The sequence below is a fragment of the Punica granatum genome, chromosome 3 (assembly GCF_007655135.1).
Source record: "Punica granatum isolate Tunisia-2019 chromosome 3, ASM765513v2, whole genome shotgun sequence".
Lineage (NCBI taxonomy): Eukaryota > Viridiplantae > Streptophyta > Magnoliopsida > Myrtales > Lythraceae > Punica > Punica granatum.
In genome coordinates this window covers 31,110,576-31,131,098 of record NC_045129.1, presented here as the reverse complement: position 1 = coordinate 31,131,098, position 20,523 = coordinate 31,110,576, and the positions used below count along the sequence as shown (strand labels likewise).

Below are 20,523 nucleotides of genomic sequence, written 5' to 3'. Positions count from 1 at the left end.
CCCAAAGCTTAAGCTCAAGCCCGTTATGGTCAGTTGTCACTTGAAGCTCTGTGTGTGCTTTGTTTGTTGTTCTACCTTCAATGTCGGCGAAGACCATGTGGTCGCTCTCACTGTCGGCAAAGCTGGTGGCATTCATGGTGCCCTTTATCCTGGTTTCGGTTAGGTAGACACAATCAGAGCAAGATTTAGGAGCATGATTTTACGTATGTGCTCGTGACAAAATTTGCTGTTGATACATGGTTAGGTATTATTGTCTAGTTAGATTATGTTTGCTAGGGATTGGATTTGCTCTGTATAATAATTGAAACAGGACTTGTAATTAAGGCAAGAAAACGTATATAGACATTGAAGGGACTTGTCCTAGGCTACCGACACTTTCCTTTCCCCATCCCAATATCGTGTCGACCTTCGAGGAATGGGGGTCCCCTTAATAAGCGCACATCTAATTCATATTTGATTAAAGTTTCACCAGACTACCATATCAGTTATTTAATAATACATAGAAAGAAAGAGAGTCGTGTATGATTGACAATAAGTGAGTTCAATGTAAAGACAATGGACTTGCATTTACTAAAAGAGGGTGGATATATAATTATAACCATTGGAATTTTTACACCATTGTCGCATTAAAAAGAAAAAAAAAACTACTATTAACATGAGTTGGTTCAGATGATTTAGAATGTGTTTGGTTTTTTAGTTGAGTTGAGTTGAGTTTTGATTTTAATTGGTTTGTAATGATTGTATTGTTGAATTATGAGAAAAAAGTGTGAAAAAGTAATGAATAATTGAGAGAAAGTAATGATTAAGTAACGATTGTGTTATTGAATTGTGAAAAAAGTAATAAATAGTTGAAAGAATTTAATATTAAAAATTGAATTGAATTGTTAAAAAAATTTTAAAAATGAAAAAAAAAATAATGATTATGTTATTGAATTGAAGATGAGTGGAGTTGAGTTAAATAGAGTTAAAAACCAAACACACTTAGTGCCTATTATTACTACCGTATTAGGTTTATATTTTGTAAATAGAGAAAATTCATGATTAAAAAAGTTATACCCCTTATTAGGGCAATTTGACTCGAATTTAGACTATTTAGACTAGTCGGGACCTTTAGAGATTTCTGAATATGAAGTGAAATATCGAGGGAAAAAAGAAGAAGAAGTCAATGCTCATTGTTGCTCAGGCGTCCGATTTTTAATCGAGTGGGGAGAAACATAACGACTTTGAAGTGGGCCGAAGTTCATGAGCCGTTACTTTATTAAGTTATATATACATACAGGCCGGTTTGAATTGTCTTGAACTTGATTGATTTGGGTCCTCAATTGCAGACCCACTGGGCCAAGTATATATCTCAACTCACTCATAGGGAGATATCTCTTTGGAACTCTATTAGATTTTCCATAGTAATTTAGATCTTCGACTGCTTCGATTGCCAATTATGATGCCAGATTGAATTAGGTACTCAAGAATCAATTGGTTCTAGGGTGATGATCTGGGTCCGCCCCTTCATGGCCGTTGCCATCGTAGGATATGTATCTGCGAATTCTAAGGCCCCTTGTTGATCTTGCATTAGATGCTAAAAAGAGTATATCTGTACTATCTATAAAGTAAAAGGTGGGAGTTTCGTCTCACTTTTACTTTTTAAAATTACCCTTCATAAAATTATTCTTATTCATAAGGATCACAAGGTTATGATTAAAACTATAAAAATGACTAATAACCGTCAACTTACCCACTCCTATTTTATCTCCTCCACTTTCCTATTCTCACCTCATCCACGTGAGAAAATCCCCTCCTCTCCCACAAATTTCAATCATCAATTAATAAAAAATAAAAAAGGAATAATATTTGATTAGAGAATCACTTATTTAGGTAAATAATGACTTATTTCACTAAGGAGTTTACAATATCACTTCTAATTTTTGTCTCTTTCTCCTATTCATTTTCTCTTATAACTAAGTATGTCTTTATTTGGACTTAAAATTTGAACACTTAAATTAAGGTTAATAACAAAAAAAAAGTACAAACTTTTCACATTTTAATAATTCTAGCACGAATTTTTTTCCTTAACCTAAAAATGCACAAAGTTTCAATTTGATAACAATTCTAGCATTGTGTCAATTTTTCTATTAATTTGGACAAAATTGCTGATGTGTAGGTCGATTGGAACCCCCATATTTTCTTTATAATAAAATTATTTTAGAAAATTTAAATAGAAATTTAAAAGAAAAAAAAAAAGCAAAACCAAAGTCTTGGAGAGTATGGGCCTCGTCTCTGGCCGCCACCCCCATGGGTTGGGGTTGTTGGCGACCACAAAGGACACCACTTGCCCTATATGTAAGTAATTTTTTCCGTTCAAATTAATGAAAAAGTTGACGCCATACTAGAATGGTTATCAAATTGAAAGTTTGCGTATTTTTAGATTAAGGAAAAAAGTTCATACTAAAATTGTTAAAATGTGAAAAGTTTGTGTTTTTTTATTAACCCCTTCAAATTAAGTACTGAAATTATCAACAATTAATAGAATAAGTGTTTAATTAATTGAATCCAAATTATTTAGTAAAATAAGTAGTTAAGTGCTTAACTAATTGAATCCAAATTGTTTAGTAAATAAGTAGTCAAAAATTAACATTCCTTTGATAGCATATTGTTTAAGAGCCCAATATTTTGTTTATTTGTACTTTGACCCCACTCATATATTTTTTTGTTTCCATAAAATAAAAATAGAAATGAAAAAAAGAGCAGATCTACAATCTTATCTATGGGCAAGGTGCAATGGTGGGTGGTCGGCTGGCCACCACTGCCATAGACGAGGTCACCAGCGAGCAAAAAGCCCACTAGTGATGTCGTCATGGGTGGCAGCGCCTAGAGTGCTTGTCGGTGACATCGCCTATAACGGTAGTGGCCGGAGATGAGCCATGGTCTCGCCTCCACTCTCTGTCCATTGAGAGGGAGTAGATTCGGGAAAATCGTGGCGATGGTGTCCCAATCAATGGCCACCACCCTTCTGACTAGGTTGTCGTAAGGGTGGTAGTCGGAAGGGTGGTGGCCAACGATTGGGCCACCACCGCGCGGAATTGACGACAACAAGGTAGGGGGCATTGAGTCGCCTCTCCCCTTTCTCTCTTTATCGAGTCTAGGTTCACATGAGTAATATGATTTGAAAATAAAGAAAAACTTTGAGAGCACTAGTGTAATGAATGAAGAAAAGCCCCCTGAGTGAAAAAATGATTGCATGATTAAGTAGGTCCCCATTCACTTAATCATTTAGTACTTTTTTTACTTAAGTCTATTAAGTTAAGTCATTTTTTTAGTATTTATACAAACTTAATTTCATTAAGTGTTGAATGATTAAATTCAACTCTTATTTTGTATTATCAAATACATGCTAACTTATATTTAACTTTTGAATACTTATTTAATTAAGGTGAAATAAACACACTTGAAACCGATATAATAAGTGGCACATCCGTAACGAGTGGATTGGTCGTGTATTTTGCTATATTAATACCAGCAGTTAAAGATGAGTATGATACAAGTTCGTTACCTTTCGAACAAGAAGAAAAAACAAAGTATAACCATGATACAACGAATCCACTCATTATGGATGCGCAACTTATTATACCAAATTCATTTTAGGAATGGCGTAGATGCAAGAAATAATCCTCGATATAAAGTTACATGTATTCCCAGCATATTATTTTGATAATTCCATTTCTATTATCATGTAATACAATTTTTTTGAAAGGTCACACACCTTAAAATTCTTGTCATTTTAACACATTCATGTATTTAATGATCACTCATCCCGATTCAATCTTCCAAACTATGTAACCGTTTGTATGTTCGGAATTGTTCTGAAAGGAGATTTTCTATAGCTCGAGAAACTGGAAAATAACAAATTTGAGCAATATTTATGTTATTATTCCTGCGATTGAGAGGCCTTTTCCTCTCTTGTAATGGATTCAAATTTGTCTGCACTTGGGCTGCTTTGAGAATATAATCAAACTACTGGGGGCGGAAAAATAAAATAAGAATATATAACAAAGGACCAAAATGATTAAAGTTATGGTTTTCCAGTCCATCTTGATGCTAAAAGGTTGGTCGGTAATGGAAATCAACTTTTCCTCTTCCTGATTTCGTCAATCAGGTCAAAGATCGAAGTTCCCAAATCCCCGAAAACCGAATCCCCGATCGCCGCACTTCAGATCTCTCCGGTGCAAAGCAGGGCAGCTCTCGATCCACCTGAACAATCCCGCCCAATTCCAGTATTAGTCATCGCCGTGTTCTCGAATTTTGCCCTCGAGGAATCTTGGCAGAGGGGGACGAAGATGGAGAAAGTGATGAACATGATAAAGCCGAAATCCAACCCCCAGCAGCAATTGAGGGACTGGCAGCGTCGCCTCCGCCAAGAGTGTCGCAACATCGAACGCCAAATCCGGGGTAATTTTTTATTAGAAATGGATAAAGGGTAGCCTTTTTTTTTTTTTTGAGAATTTGCTTTGATGGGATGCTGAGCAGATTGTTGCGTGTTTATTGTTGGGTTTGGCCTTTAGATATACAGAGAGAAGAGAAGAATGTGCAGAAGGCAATAAAAGAAGCTGCTAAGAGGAACGACATGGTCTCTGCAAAGGTTTGCCCTTTGACTCCCTGCTGTTCTCATTCCTCGTACTTAGCTTCCACATCCTCATGCTTCTCATCTTTGTTGTTTCTTCTTACTGGGATTTTATTTTCAGGCTCTTGCCAAGGAGGTTGTATTATCGAGGAGAACGGTGAACCGGCTCTATGAAAACAAGGCGCAAATGAACTCGATCTCGATGCATCTCGGCGAGAGTGTGGGTATGTCTTTCAGTGTCCAAAATGAATGCATTATGCTTTCAATACACCGAGTTATATCACTGCTCTGTGTGACTTAGGTTGGTTAAGTTGCTTGCGGTTGATTTGAGGATGAATTTTGTTCATGATGGATTAGGAAAAGCTCTTTTGTTTATTGATAATGAGTAGTATTAGGCGGGGGACCAATTAATGATAACGTCACCCTTAAACTCATCTTTTAAAACTCCATTATGGAGTTTTGAATCTTTTGATTGCCCGAATCATTTGTGTCACTGTCACCTATCTTACATCCTTGCTTGGCTGGGTTTACAGCAATTGCTCGGACTGTTGGCCACCTGTCTAAGAGTGCAGAGGTGATGAAGCTTGTCAATAATCTTATGAAAGCTCCAGAAATGGCCGTTACTATGCAAGAGTTCAGCAAAGAAATGACAAAGGTATTGCCATTCATGATGTAGCTCCTGTATTTCAAGCCAATGTGGCTTGAATCGAGAATGAGCTAATATATTTTATCGAAAACTGTTCCATGTGTGCTCTTTGTATGTTCATCCTAGTGACTTGCTTCCGCATGCGACCTCTGCTTGGTGATGTCTAGGAATGAGATAGGCTGTTTATTATGCCGAACAGCTAGTAAAAAGAATCAAGTCCTTATCTTTCATCTCGTTATTTTTCTTATACATTATTGACTTGATGGTGTTTGTCTTCTTTTATGGAGCTCTAAACCAACCAATTGATCCACATTTACAATGATGGGTTTGTGGTTGATTGATATATTCATCAATTATGAGAATTGAAGAAAACAGAGTTTATCACTTGCTGATATAATTATTCAAGCAACAAAAACGGTTTCATTTTCTTCCCCACAATTAACTTTGCTTCTTCATGCCTATGTGCAGGCAGGGGTTATCGAAGAGTTTGTCAATGATGCCGTGGACACTGCCCTAGACTCGGAGGACATTGAAGAGGAGATTGACGAGGAAGTTGATAAGGTCTTGACCGCCATAGCCGGGGAGACAGCTGCACAGCTTCCAGAAGCAGTAAGGAAGGAGAAGGTGAAGCAATCTGCTCCTACCGCAGAAGAGGTACACTTGAGAGTGGAATTACTTCCACCCTTATCTCCATCAATTCTTATAAACCTTCTTGCGGAGTGAATTAATGGTTAAATTTATCTGATTTGTATAGGATGAAGCCATAGCTGAGGGCGCCGACGATGAGGAAGAGATGGAAGCAATAAGGGCACGCCTTGCCAAAGTTAGGTCGTAATGTCACCGAGTTTGCATTGGCTTATTTAAGTTATAAATCTCAAGGCATTAATCCTCTAACCCAGTTGAGATTATTGATGTAATGATATGAAGGAGGTTGCCATATCCGAGTTGCTGTCTCTTTGTATAAAATACAGACGAATATGTAAGCATGGAGCTTTTAATTGTAATCAGGAAGCACTTCAATTCTTATCCAATAGTCGAGATGTCGGGGGAACTGAAGTTGAAGCGAAGAAGATACAGATATGTACCGCAATAATGTAAGCTCTTAGAAACAATGTACTATGTAGAAGCTGAAGCTGAGGGCCATGTCATTGTCTTCTTGCTGATATTAACAGAAGTTTTAAGAATGGCTTCTCGTGCCGTATCGCTCTCTCAGACACTTGAACACTGGCTGATACTCTGATCTCAGGGGGACAACCGATGCTATTCGCAGGTGCTGCGCGTTCCCAGTTTTCGGCGTTGACAGGGTCATCCTGAACAGCTCTCCCTCCAAGACCCTACTTGCTGCAGCAGCTGCACAAAAATCCCGAGGGCCGAATTAAGACTTTGGCTATGGAGCGAGAACTGATCATGAAAAACAAAAATCGGTCATTTTAAGAACGATCCTTTTTAAGAAATCTTTCCCTCGGAAACTACGGGTTATATATGAACGAACTCGACTGGAGGGAACCACTGCACGGCTACTGTAAGTATCTCTCAAAAGTATATCAATGCCATCAATCTTATGTGAATGTGAAGTACTATAGTGGAGGAGAAAGAGGTCCTACGGGCAAACGGATGAAGCTTGGCAAATTCGAAGAACTCGTCCGCGGAACACCCGAAGATAACCCTAGCAGTCCTGTCGAAGCATACTGCCGTGAAGACCTTCTCGTCCGTTGCTACAGACATCTGCAACCAACAGTCAGAGGACCATCGAAGCGATTGAAACGGTGAGAAGAATCCCCAAATGGGGAGCATCTAACACTCACAAGGACGCGGAAGAGGCGCTTAGCACCGGTGGAGGCGGCAGCGTTGCGAGCGGCACAGTGGTGGCAGCGGGGGGCGGGGGGATTTTCCGGAAAAGTCCTTTCACAGATTGAGCAGGCTCTGTAGAAGAGGCTCGAGGTGTCGATACAGAGGATCGCGCAGATCTCCGTGAAGTTCGGCTTGCCGGCGTCCATGGCAGCTCCGTCAGGATGATCCTCTGTTCGGTGGCCCCAGGTACCAGGAGAGCGCGGGAGGAAGGCACTCTTCGGCAAATGAATCACACTCCCTTTTCTTTACCAAAATATAGCTCCATTTTATTGTTAAGCCCCTTAGTTTTGAATATTTAACATAATTTCCCACCTTTCATAGTTTCTTCTATATGAAAAAATTGTTTTTGGCCCCTAAACTTTGACCGGGGTCTGTTTTAGGATTTTTGCGCCCTAAATTCCAGATATCCTACTTTGCATCCCGTAGTTTAGGTGTTAGTCCCACGATGACCCATTCTAAAATATTTGACCGAAAAAGGGTCATTTTGGGCAATATAAGGTGTTCTTTTTCTTTTTTTTGGCCACTAATATAGGGTATTCACTCCTTCTAGTTTTACTGGAAAATTCTTTATTGACTCATGTCTCCCTTCGTGTTTTATTGGGTCTTCACTAACGTCACGAAATTAGAAAAATTACATGTAAAACCATCTTAAAAGATTTTGACGCTGGCAATTGAAGGGAGCATAGATCTTCTGTCGATTGCCCGGAGTCCACAACATGGGTTAATGACATTTTCTGCTAATGGAGCGAAACTGACAAACTATGGGGGTGTAAAATCAACACTTCCCAATTTTCCTTAGTTCTCAAAAAGGCCCAAACTCGAGAATAATCATATTATGCACCCCCCCTAGGGGTGTAACACAAACCGAGCCGAGTAAAGCACCGGGAAACTTAGTACTCAAGCACGGCTTACCTTAAAAAAAAGTCGAGTTTGGGCTTGCTCATGAGTTTAGTCGAGTATTGAATGCAATACAAGTATTGAACTTAAAATCGCACTTATGCGATACAAAAGGAAATTAGAATTGAAAACTAAATAGACGAACAATGAGATTCGTGAGATCAAATGGATTATCAACCATGGAGGAGGGTAAGGAGAAATTTGCTTTTAATTCTAACTCACTCATCAGCCATGTAAATGTGATTTGCTTAATTAGCAGTGGCATATTTGCAAATTCAAGCAAACTCATTCAAGCTCGCGACTTTATCGAGTCAAGAATTAGTAAGCTCTTCTCGAGTATTTATCGAGCCGAGTCTGAACAGCTTACAAGTAGCTCATCTTACTCATTCAAGCTCGCGACTTTATCGAGTCGAGAATTACTAAGCTCTTCTCGAGTATTTATCGAGCCGAGCCCGAGCAGCTTACGAGTAGCTCATCTTGTATACGCCCCTAGACCCGCCCGCTCAAGGCCCATTTGCCTCTGGGCCTACGTGCACTGTTTTCACTGAGCGGGAGGGGCAGGGAAGGGAAGGGAATAACTTGCTATGGTAAGCTTCGTCGTGACCGGAGAAATAAGATCGACGGTCCCTTCTGAAATCAGGTTCTGGCGGGCGGCTCTCTCGTCAAGCTTCAGTCTTTGTAACTTCCCACTGGGGACTTCACTGGTTACCTCTTTCCACCATCTGCAGAAGAAATTTGGCGTGTTCTTGGAAATCTTTCTCCTTCAATGGAGGCTGATAGGTGACTTTTTGAACTAGTGTCTTCATTTGATCGCTCAAATGGGTGAATTCGAAAGGAAAAACTTGAGTTTGACTGCTCCTTACTGATTTTCTTTGTGATTGGGTGTGGTGGTGGGGGGTTCAGGTTGAATTCTCCGGACACCTCTGTGATCACTCTCGAGCTGTTGGGACATCAACTCCAGTTCTCTCAGGCAAATGATGCTCTTTCCCATGTTCTGCTCCTTACTTGTTCTAATTTGAATCTTAGCGTTCATTTGATTGAAGTTTGTGGCGTCATCTTTCGATTTGCTGCAGGATCCTAATTCCAAGCATCATGGAACTACAGTGTGGGATGCATCCCTGGTGCTCGTTAAATTCTTGGTAATACATATGTATGTGTGTGTATACTCTTCTATAAGTTGTTTGCTAAGTTTAGCCTTTAGGAGAAAACTTGTTGCCGAGGATTTCGAGGCTTTCATTTTGTGGGCATCCTTCGTCGCTGGTTTTCTTGATCTTAGCTGTGGTGGATCAATAAACGTTTGGTTTGGGATGGCTTACGCCCTTCTGAGCCCTGTATTGGAGGGATTAATCGCTTTCTTGTTTGCCTGCTTATTCTTAGTTTATAGAGGAGATCCCACTTTTAAGCACTGAAATGTGGAACTGACTGAACCTCGTCAATCTTCTGGGAGGAATGAGGATTCTTGGCATTCTGTTAAATAACAGAGTTTGACCCTCTGTTGCTTTATTACTGTATCTAGTGCAGGTAATTTTGATAATGAATTTTAAACCAGATCAAGAAATGAAAATCAAATTTCCCGACACGGATTTGAGTTTATAGCTTTTGTACCGCTCTTATTACGATTATACTTTAGCTTTCTGATGTTATTATAGTTGGTTCTTCTGATCATTGTTGCGTGTATCATGGTAGATTACTTTGCTCTCATTTAACATGTTAGATTTTTGGTACCTGTTTGTTATTACAATAGCCCACTTGATTCTCTTTGTCACTCTTATATATATTCTAGAGAGGTAATTCTTATTGCAGGAGAAGAATTCAAGAAAAGGAAGATTTTGCCCTTCCAAGCTCAAAGGGAAGCGTGTCATTGAGCTCGGAGCTGGTTGTGGAGTTGCTGGATTCGGTGAGTTTATTGTTACTGTAAATTCTGTTTTGATGCAAGAGACTTTAAAATAGGCAGATTTTTGTTTCTAAGGAAAAAGGGGTATTCATATAATAGGAGAACAAAAGAGAAAGTAGAAGAAGAGACTAGCTGAGAATGCATACACAAAAGACGCAAAAGTCTTGCGAGATAAAAATAATGGATTGTACATAGAGTTCAGATTCGAATTCCTAAGATAATGTGGATGTCGTTGCTTATAGATAATAGACAAATGGATGACTTTTTGAAGCTCCAGATTCATATTTGACTAATTGGTATTTTGAAAATGAGGTGGTTGACATTACTGCATTTGGTTGTAACTTCTTCCTAAATCAGCTTTATTTTACATCATTGACCATTCATTGCTTTTTACATACTGATCTAATTTTTTTTTCTTTTTTCAGGCATGGCATTGCTTGGATGTGATGTTGTTGCAACGGACCAGGCCGAGGTTTTACCTCTTCTAAGAAGAAATGTTGAACGCAATACTTCAAGAATCCTCCAGACAAATCCAGGTTTGTGTACCCTCAGGAAATTATTGTTAGTTTGGCATTGATTTTGTTCATTATTATCTTCCTTTTTCTTCTAGAGATTAAAGTGTTTGGGTGTAACTGCCTCTTGTCATCAAATCAAATTGTTATGGCATAATATTTGTCACTTGTTGGGGTTTATGTGAAATTTGCATTCCTTGTAGATTCATTAGGTTCAATCCAGGTAGCTGAGTTGGACTGGGGAAATGGTGATCATATTAAGGCGATTCATCCTCCATTTGACTACATTATTGGCACAGACATTGTAAGTCTTATTTGTCTCTGAGTCCAAAGAATTTTCTGCTTAAAACACTTGAACCAATTCTCCCTTGTGGGATAATAGAGATCACAGATCTACCCAACATTCTGTTTTATCCTCTTCTTATTTATTTAGTTTTCTTTGGCTATTGAATTCATTTTGTTGTATCTAGGTTTATGCAGAGCAGCTCCTGGAACCACTCCTGCGGACAATGACTGCACTGTCAGGATCTAAAACCACTATTTTGGTGCATACAAACTCCTATTCTTTTAGCTTCTTTCCTCCAATAAGAGAGTTAATGATGTTGATTGCTTTTTGTATTTAGTTGGGCTATGAGGTCCGATCCACTGGAGTGCACCAGCAGATGCTAAACTTGTGGAAGAGAAACTTTGATTTCAAAACTGTTCCTTTATCAAAGGTAATGTGATATTACACTCGAAAATGTATGTTAGTAAAAGTTTAGTTTGTATCAGAAGACGTGGCGCACTTCCTGTGATACGCAGATGCACCACAAGTATCAACACCCGAGCATTCAACTCTTCATAATGGGACCAAAGCCTGTAGCCAAGACCGTCGAGGAGACGACCCAAAAAGCCGATGATTTGGATGTGAAGACTTGTTGCGTGAACGAGAAGGCTGATGAAGCCAAGCAAACGGAAGACTCAGAGAGTGGGAGTAGCAGTGGGGTGGATCAGAGAGCTGATTGTGGGGCCGAAGGAGCTGTCAAGAGAGAGTGTTCGATATTGGAAAAACTCAAAACCAGAAAGCTAAGTGAGTGGGAAGCGAGACGATATGGGTCCATAGCTGCTCGGCTTCTTCGAGATATAAATATAAAATAGTTCATATGTCATATCCAGTCATATGGCATCATACGCTTGACACTTCTTTTTGACCTTTTTCACTTGGAGCAATGAGTTCCCCCGTTAATGAAAATCTCGACTTTAACCCGCTTGTGGTTCTTGAGTGATGGTAAGATCTTAGGGTGAATACTGTCGTTTTCCATTAATACTAGTCAAACTAAATGAAGGATAAATAAATCTGCTGGCAAATAAAAGGAATTTATCAGCTTATTCTTTCAGTTAAAAGAAGATACTCATCCCCGTATAAGAACAAGCAAATTAAAATAAAAGAACACAAAAGGATTCATTGAAAAAAAATAAATCCGAGATATCTTGACTTTAGAAGATGATATCTCTCGATGTGATGCAACCGTCTGTCTCACTGCCAAATTAAAATACAAATAATATATACTAGACTATCATTATGTGCGATGCCGTGGACCTAAAAATCTTTTCATTAATTATTTTGCTTTACCATGATAGTTTGCGTAATAACCGATATATATATGTAGAGTATAATTGAAACTAATGATAAAACTATTTACCTGTAACACTTACGAACTCTAGATTGATACTAAATGGTTAATATTTTTCAAAAGAATGTACTAATTAATATTTCATATGGTATGAAAACTAATATTTCTCCGCATTAATCTTAAATTGAATTTTCAATATTTCTAATTAGACCACGATCACAATATAATAGGTCTTGAGTGATCTACTAATTTTAAGTATATAAACTTTACTTGTTGTTGGGTTCGATATTCATTAAAAGCATTTTGTACTCATTGAAATCCTGCATTTCATAGAAAAATAAGGATATTTCTCGAGTGACGGTCTTATTATAAAGAAAAGAAAAGATAAGATAAGGACATTTCTGAAATTCAACGTTAAATAAAGATTACCCAAATTAGTGATAAATTGAAATAGAGTTTTTACTCATGGGTTGATTTTAGGTGATTTGATGATTGTTTCCTTAAAGCGAAGTCTCGAGTATGAGTCTTGTGATTGAAGAAAATCCACTATAACAGAGCTTTATTTCTTAAATGGACCAACTTTGCTTGACGCTAGATTAATCGGATCTCTTGAACTTTCGAGTCGATGCCCTATGCCACTACACTAAAATCCATTCCTCTCTATTTAATTTGGCTTAAAAAGAATAAAAAGAAAAAATATTTTTCCCGCACTTCCCTTTTATTTTTTGGGCAAAAATTATAAAAAAATTTAAATAAAATAAAGAAAAATTATGGGAGTGCCACATGGCATAATATGCAAGAGATTTAATTTATTGAAGGAAAGGATTTCTTTTTTTTTTTGGGGAAAAAATAACCCAAAAAAAGAGAAAATCATGGGAATGCCACATGGCATAATGTGTAAGAGATTTAGTTTATTTAAGAATAGCGCTAGAATATATATTGCAGAACAAAAAATGAACTTTGAAGCTAACTTGTTTTTCACTTTCACAGCAGTGTCATTTGTGACTTTTCTGTTATTATAATAGGTTGTCGCAGTCTCATTTGTTGAATTTTTTTTTGGGATTTTATGAAGTTCAGAACTTGATAGTATCCAATTTAACGGGATTATTATATATGGTGGTAACAATTGTAATAGATGGTGCAGTAGTTTTACCATAGAAGTCAATCAAAACATGAGTTTTCAAATATATTTCGCATTTGAATAAAAAGACAAACTTTGTTTGGTTTTCGAATTATAATCCAACTTTACTCAACTTATTTATATTTTTCTCTAAATTTAATAATAAAATAATTACTATTTTATCCTTTTCTTTCATTTAATATTACATTTTCACTCAATACTTTTCTCTAATCATTTAAAAAATTTTATTTAATAATTATTTATCTATTTTTTCTTAATAATTTTTAAAATTAATTTTTTAGTGATAAATTCTCCATCCACTTTCACATCTATATATACATATATATATTCTCACACATCAGTATATTTATCAACACTTGCAATTATTGCACAAAATCAAGTTGAGTGAAATAATTTATCCAACTCGAAAACCAAACGCAAGCTAACTGACTTATGATCGTAAGGTTATTGACTTTAAGTAGCCATCTTTACAGAGTGCATTTTGTATATATAGTTAGGTATAGTAGAAATTTCGTGCATAACTGGGTAATAAATTTGTGTTTAATTTTAATTATTTATATCTTAAATTACTTCACCGTTGATTTACAAATTGCTTTTCTCTATAATGAAGATTTTTATTTTAACAGAAAATCTATCGGGATAAAGTCAGAGAACAGAAAATCTTTCAAGATAAAGTTACAAACAGTAAAATCTCAAAGATTTGATATTCCTGATCTTTTTTTTTCCTCAGCGATATTTTTAATCAAATTATTATCCATGCATATTTTTCATTTTATACCAAATATTCAAAATAGAGTGTTGTTATGATCAGCCTAAAGACATAGAGTGGCACTTTACACTCAAAACTTGTGGGCGTGTCTTTTATAGAATCTGTCGATCAACATGACGATGGGTCGGGCATTGAACCTACTTCGCCTTATGGCAGCTCTGGCCATCGTTTCAACCTGTACAATTGAGAATGTCTCCACCATGGATATGCCAACATTAGTACCAGTCCTAGCACCGGCCCCGGGCCAAGGGACATTGTGTGAAGACATGGTCATGTCGAACATGCTGGACTGTATCCCATTCATCAGTGTAGGGAACTCATCAGACCGCCCCGTGGGTACGTGCTGCTCAGGACTCAAGGCCGTGATGGATTTTAATGGTGCATGTATCTGTGTCGCCATTAGTATCAGCTCGCAATTTGGGATCGAACTCAATATGACCCGAGTCAAGGAACTTCCTTTGATCTGCAAGCTTAAGCCATATTTTATTTTATTTTTCTGCGCGTTTGCAATCTCGGGTATATCTGGACCCTCCCTTGGTAATTTCTTGATCTCCTTCAACGGAAAGAAAGGCAACATTTTCATGTGTATTGTATAGTGCGCGTACGTACTAATCAGTAAGTACTAAGTATCAAATTATTTCATTTAATGTAGTTGAGCCACCGATATCTCCAGCTCCAACACCACCTAAATCGGGCACTCCAGCACCATTGCCGCCTGAGTCGAAAGCTCCAGCGCCGGGACCTCTTGTTGGAGGGAAGACACCGGCGGAACCCCCTAAAAAGTCAGGATGCCATTCCCTTATTAGTTCTATTTATGCGACTCTCTTTAGCATTTCCCTTGTTATATGTTGCTATCATATGATTGCGTAGCATAGTATTTCAATTATTTGACGTTTCGGGAATAAGTTGTTGTTGTTATTTTTCCCCCCCTTTTAGTCTATGATTATTGTATTTGATGTCTTCTAACTTTATCGTTGTAATTAGTTTGAGTTAGTTTTCAGCATAGAATTATTATTATATACTAGAAACATTTCTGTCTATTACCATTTTGTATTTTCTCAGTTATTTATGATAATAAAAAGAAAACCGGCAGGAACTGAATTAGTTAGGGTCCTGACACAGCGTACACGCAAGTAACCTATCACAGACCCGTTGATTTCGCAAAATACTGTAACTACGACCTTCAATCACTATTGATTCTTCGAATTTTTAGGAAAATGGTATCCAACTCGAATCGAATCCGAGAATGAACAAAAAGCACGGTAGCTCTAAACTTTATTGAATGATCAAAAGACAACTGTCTAAACCCTAGGGTTTTACGGTGCTTAAATAAGATTTAAAACGCCTAAATTACACAAAAAATATAATGCTGCATTTGGATTTAAAGTAACATTTTAAAATAAAATTTTGATTTTGAAAAAGAGTGGTATAAATGGTTATGTATGGGACTCATCATTTGATTTTGTATGAGTTATTTTGTTTTGTTGTGGAAAAAAAGTAGTATAAATGGGGCTCACCTTTTGACTTTGTATGAGTTATTTTGTTTTGTTGTGAGTAGAATTAAATTAAAGTTAGATTTTAAAATGACATTGGGAAATCAAACAAGCAACTTTCCTAAAACTGTAAAAACGCCCAAATAACATAAAAATGCCCGTTTGAGACACTAAACGATGGAATTCGGCATAAATCTCGTCTTTTCACAGCCAAAGGCGGTGAGTTGTGCTCTGAATGTCGTTTCCCTTGAGACAGACATGTTAGAACCTATTTTTCTCGTGGTACCGATTTATCACTTCTTTTGTCGCATCATTCTCCCCTAGGTGGAGAGAATTCGCCTTTGAATCGTCATAATCCGAGCTATCACCTTGATCTTCACGAATAGAGAGATTAATACACTTTTGCTGCTTTCTTACTTTCCACTTGAATGCCTTCTTTTCTTTGTGAACCCTTTTTCTTAATTCTTCGTACATAAAATTCTGTACACCTCTTAGCCAATAAACACTTTCACTGAATCTTTGCTTTCTTGATCGAGTCACGTGCACTTCGACCAACTTTGACAATTGAATAACCTCTGAAATCAGCACCGTAAGTATCCATGCATCTTTCTTTGCATTGGAAATTTCTTCATCTAGAATATCCCCAGTCTGAGCACAATAATGGAAAAGTTTATCACCTCCAATATCCTTTAATACGGATTTGTTGACAACGAACGTTGGTTTTCATTGATCATCAAATACAAATTACGTAACTTCTTCTTGATTTTCATCTGGATATATATCGAAAATTGGATTGGCTTCATCATATGATGTCTTCGACTTGATATTCTAGCATGAAACCAAAACTTCTCATTGGTAGATGTTGATTCCGTCGGTTGACTTGATGCGTAAATCAATGCGCCAGCGAATAGGATTCCTAACATGGCTCTAATACTAACTGACGCGGCAACGTACACGCGAGCAATCTGTCGCAGACCCGTTGATTTCATAGAATACCGGAACTGCGACCTTCAATCCCTATTGATTCTTCGAATTCCTAGGAAATTGACATCCAACTCGAATCGAATCCAAGAATGGACAAAGAGCACTGTAACTCTAAACTTTATTGAATGATCAAAAGACAACTGTCTAAACCCTAGGGTTTTACAGTGCTTAAATAAGATTTAAAACGCCTAAATTACACGAAAAATATAAAAAATTTCTAAAATTGTAAAAACATCAAAATAACATAAAACTGTCCGTTTGAGACTCTAAACGATGAAATTCGGCCTAAATCTCGTCTTTTCACGGCCAAAGGCCGTTTCCCTTGAGACAAACCCGTTAGAATCTATTTTTCTCGAGGTATTGATTTGCCACTTCTTCTACCGTATCAGGTCATTTGTGTTCATGAAAATCAAGGTACACAAAAAAAAAAGGTATGAGTTTTTTTATGGTTAGGGTGGCCTCCGCAAATCAACGGACACTAGACCATGCCATCTTTTTCCATCAAGGGACTGGAAGGAAAGTGGGACAGAAGAACTAATTTGTACAATTGTTTCAAACGACATGACTAATTAGTACGAAAAGAACTTATAGAGACCAAGTTCTTGTTACGTATCTTTTAGGGTTCAAATTGTCAATTTAGTCCATCATTTTTAAAACTTGCTAATGCTACCTAACTTGGCATTTTGTATATTTGATAGTTGAGACTGCTAGTAATTTAAATTTTCATTGAGATAAATTCTCACTTTTAAAAATACGGATAAAAATCATTATCATGTTTGGGATAGACTAGTAGTTTTATACATTACCGGTAATCTTACTAGTAATTTAGATAGTCACCCCATGTTGAGAAATTATATTACTAGTCATATGGGTAATTAATTACCTTGGATATGGAGATCACTAGCAATATACTTCAACTGAACATAGCAATTTAGCCGGTCCATAAAATTTATTAACAGATTCCCCGTAATACAAATGAAGTATCTCGTACCAAACGCTCCCTTAAGGATAAATATTAATAATAGTTAAATATATAAATGCAGTTGGGCTAATATCTAATTTACTAAAACTAGAGAGGCCAAATTGAAATTAACCTTACCAAATGGGTCCACTCTTCTGCTCAGCGGAAGTGCAATAGGATTAACGATATAAGCCCTGAGGGATATGTGACCATACGCTTTTGGAGAGTTTCAACGCCTTTCATGAGCAATATGCTCAAGCCCCTGCGTTTCATAACACATCCTCAGAACTTATACCGTTAATACCACTAATTCCCTAGGATTACCTCGGATCGAATATCTGAGCGATATTATTCTTTCTGAGCAAATATTATATGAGTAATATTTATCCATTTGGATGTTTAACACCTAATTAAGATCTTTGAAAGTGAAAAATTAACCTCACAATGGGCTCACAGATTTTTACTTATAAGCATTTTGATTAATTCTTACTCATTTAAAGTGAATGAGTAATATTTATTAAATATAAACCTTTCAAAATAATTACTGCATTTGTCATGGAGACAATTTGTGGCCATCAAAGAAATTTTTCATAAAAGAAAAATCTTAATTTCAAACACCTGTCCATCAAGAAATGGGATCTGAAACGACAGCGAACATCGTAATCTTAGCAGTAACATGTATTAAATTAGATTTTCGTGAGTAAAACTTCTCACACTTTCCTATTTCAATTTTATTTTCTTTTATTAGTTTCATGATCTTTCTTATAATGAAAAAAAGAAAAAAAGTTGACAATTAAAATTCAAAGTTGTACACCAATTCTCACCAACCAAAGTACTTTAAGAAGAATGCTACACTAAAACAGAATGATGGATTGACTTAGAACTCCCTAAATAGTAGTATATCATTTTGAGTGTTTATTTGAGATAAACTCCATTTAGGTAGTACTTTGATGTTTTTTTTTTATAAGGGACGCTCATAACTTTGCACTTTGAATATATTCATATAAGTTAGTTGATATCCGTGTATTGTGCAATATCTTTATCAATTTTAATGCGATAGAGAACAGGTAATTAATGATCAATATAGATAGAAAAAAGATATACAAAATTGTATATTTACCAAATAGAATTAATAAATATTATAAACAGTGAGTAGACTTAAATAAGTAAAAATTATGATGATAAGTAAATACTTACTCGAGTCTTATGAAAATGCAAATAACACAAATAATAATAGATAATAATCCATATATATTTGTATGTGAAGAGTGGTAGACATCGTAGATAGGTTAAGGTGTTGGAAAACTATAGTGCATTGAAAGACGTGTAAAATGAATTTTCACGTATTCTATTAATTATAGGATATAGAGCATACTGAATTTGAAAAACATCATATATCTCGAAAACTTCTTTTTGGTTTCAGAGAAAATTTAGTTTTTCAAAAAGTTTTTTTCATTGTAAGTTACCCCATATAAATAATACGGACATGTACTCATAATTCATTGAATATAAAACAATTATAGTGAAGATGCATTTTAATTAAAATTGAAAGGTTAATTAATTGTTTGGGTATGCGGGTTATTGAGGGTTATGGAGGGTTATCGTAATTTCTATATAATTATTTGTATATGGTTATAGAGGGTTATTTATATAGAAACTCTCATAACCTTCCATCTCACGTCTCATTTTATATAATATGACTTACGTGACGTGATTACATCTCACGTCTCATTATATATATATATATATATATATATATATATATATATTATAATGATTATACATGCCCAAATATGATAAAAAATCTCGACTAATCCTTCTAGGTTCTAGATCACATTGAGTGATGCCATACCGAAGTGAGAGCTATGGAGGAGGAGGATTAATATGATAAAAAAACCCTCGTCCTTAGTCTAAAATTATGATATTTTGAATTTAATTCTCCCTCATGCACGGAATATCCTTCATCTCTTCCATTTCTCCTCCTATATCCTCTTTTTAATAAAACTCTCCAGGATATGCTAGAAGCGCATGAGTCTATGTCATGATTAATTAGTAAATTAGTCAAACGAAAAACGAAAAACATTTATAAATTGGCAGATTAGTCATGACTAACAATTAGAGTCGTTACATATCGATTGATCCCCAAATAATAAAATATTAATGGCCATTGAGAGTTACCATCGATGTTTCATCTGCATTGATTTTATATGGTGTATTAAAGTTTTCCGTATATAGTTTGGTGACTGAATCTTGACGTAAGTAAGGATTAGCTTAGACAAGCATCTATCTTTGTATGAAAAAATTAGTAATAACGACACTTTTTCTTAATGTTTCTTATTTTGTTATGCATAGAGCATCTTTAAAAAAGTCAAGTGAGGTGGTGGTTGAATTTCGCGGATAAAAACTCAAGTTCAAGTTACCTTGAATTTCGCGGATAAGACTGCTTCTTATCATTTCCATTAGTACCTGACGGCAGGGGATTTTTATCAGACTTCGAATTGGCTGTTGCATTTATTTGTATTGCGGTTATTTGCTTGGTGTTTTTCATCTATTATTTACTATGTAGTTTGCCAAGGAGGACCCCTCCGATTTGTTTCCACTCTTAATTTTCTACTTATTGAGCGTTTCGTCACGTACTCTTTTCAATAATGAATGAATCCTTATTACTTCTGAGAAAAAAAAAGTACCTATGCAGCGCCCTTATGGCAAGACTTATTTGTTTCTTGTGCTATTCATATCAATTGTACTTTCGATGGTTTGTTAACATAAATTTCCACGACTCCAAATTATACACAAGAACAAAATTAAACTCATTTTATTCATGTCCAATGTTTCGGGAACGTTTAGCATTTAGTTCAATGTGGTCTAATTAAGATAATAATGTTAAAAGAAAAAAAAAACAAGAAAATTAAAAAAGGTCAAGTTCATGCATGCTCATTGCTGCAATATTTGGGCATAAAAGCACTTCTTTGTATTGTGGAACCATTTTCATGCACGTAGGTATTTTCCTTGTGGTTTTAAGGAGGCCAATGGGCCTAAGGAAGTTGCCGCACTGGTCAGAATTCAAGACCTCTTATTTTCGAGTCGAGAGCGAGTGTTACGGTACATATCTAACCCCATTTCTCTGCAAGTAAGGCTTCAAATTTC

The 20,523-nt window shown here is 36.3% G+C and overlaps 3 protein-coding genes across 3 annotated transcripts; 2 read left to right on the top strand and 1 right to left on the bottom strand.

The window, feature by feature from the left end:
* The first annotated feature begins 4,068 nt into the window (after positions 1-4,068).
* On the top strand, positions 4,069-6,445 carry LOC116201154 (vacuolar protein sorting-associated protein 24 homolog 1). The gene is made up of 6 exons (XM_031532282.1): positions 4,069-4,443; positions 4,557-4,633; positions 4,737-4,839; positions 5,149-5,270; positions 5,730-5,915; positions 6,016-6,445. Exons 1-6 carry the CDS (start codon positions 4,332-4,334, stop codon positions 6,094-6,096), a joined length of 681 nt encoding a protein of 226 aa, XP_031388142.1. The 5' UTR covers positions 4,069-4,331; the 3' UTR covers positions 6,097-6,445.
* On the bottom strand, positions 6,263-7,295 carry LOC116201155. Its single transcript, XM_031532283.1, has 3 exons — positions 7,067-7,295; positions 6,866-6,986; positions 6,263-6,611 (listed from the first exon to the last, which is right to left on the bottom strand). The coding sequence occupies exons 1-3, from the start codon at positions 7,256-7,258 to the stop codon at positions 6,439-6,441; spliced, it is 486 nt and encodes a 161-aa protein (XP_031388143.1). The 5' UTR covers positions 7,259-7,295; the 3' UTR covers positions 6,263-6,438.
* Positions 7,296-8,583: 1,288 nt separating this feature from the next.
* On the top strand, positions 8,584-11,664 carry LOC116202051 (protein-lysine methyltransferase METTL21D). Its single transcript, XM_031533563.1, has 9 exons — positions 8,584-8,789; positions 8,913-8,979; positions 9,083-9,148; positions 9,813-9,906; positions 10,329-10,439; positions 10,619-10,719; positions 10,886-10,960; positions 11,039-11,131; positions 11,217-11,664. The coding sequence occupies exons 1-9, from the start codon at positions 8,776-8,778 to the stop codon at positions 11,550-11,552; spliced, it is 957 nt and encodes a 318-aa protein (XP_031389423.1). The 5' UTR covers positions 8,584-8,775; the 3' UTR covers positions 11,553-11,664.
* The last annotated feature ends 8,859 nt before the right edge of the window (positions 11,665-20,523 follow it).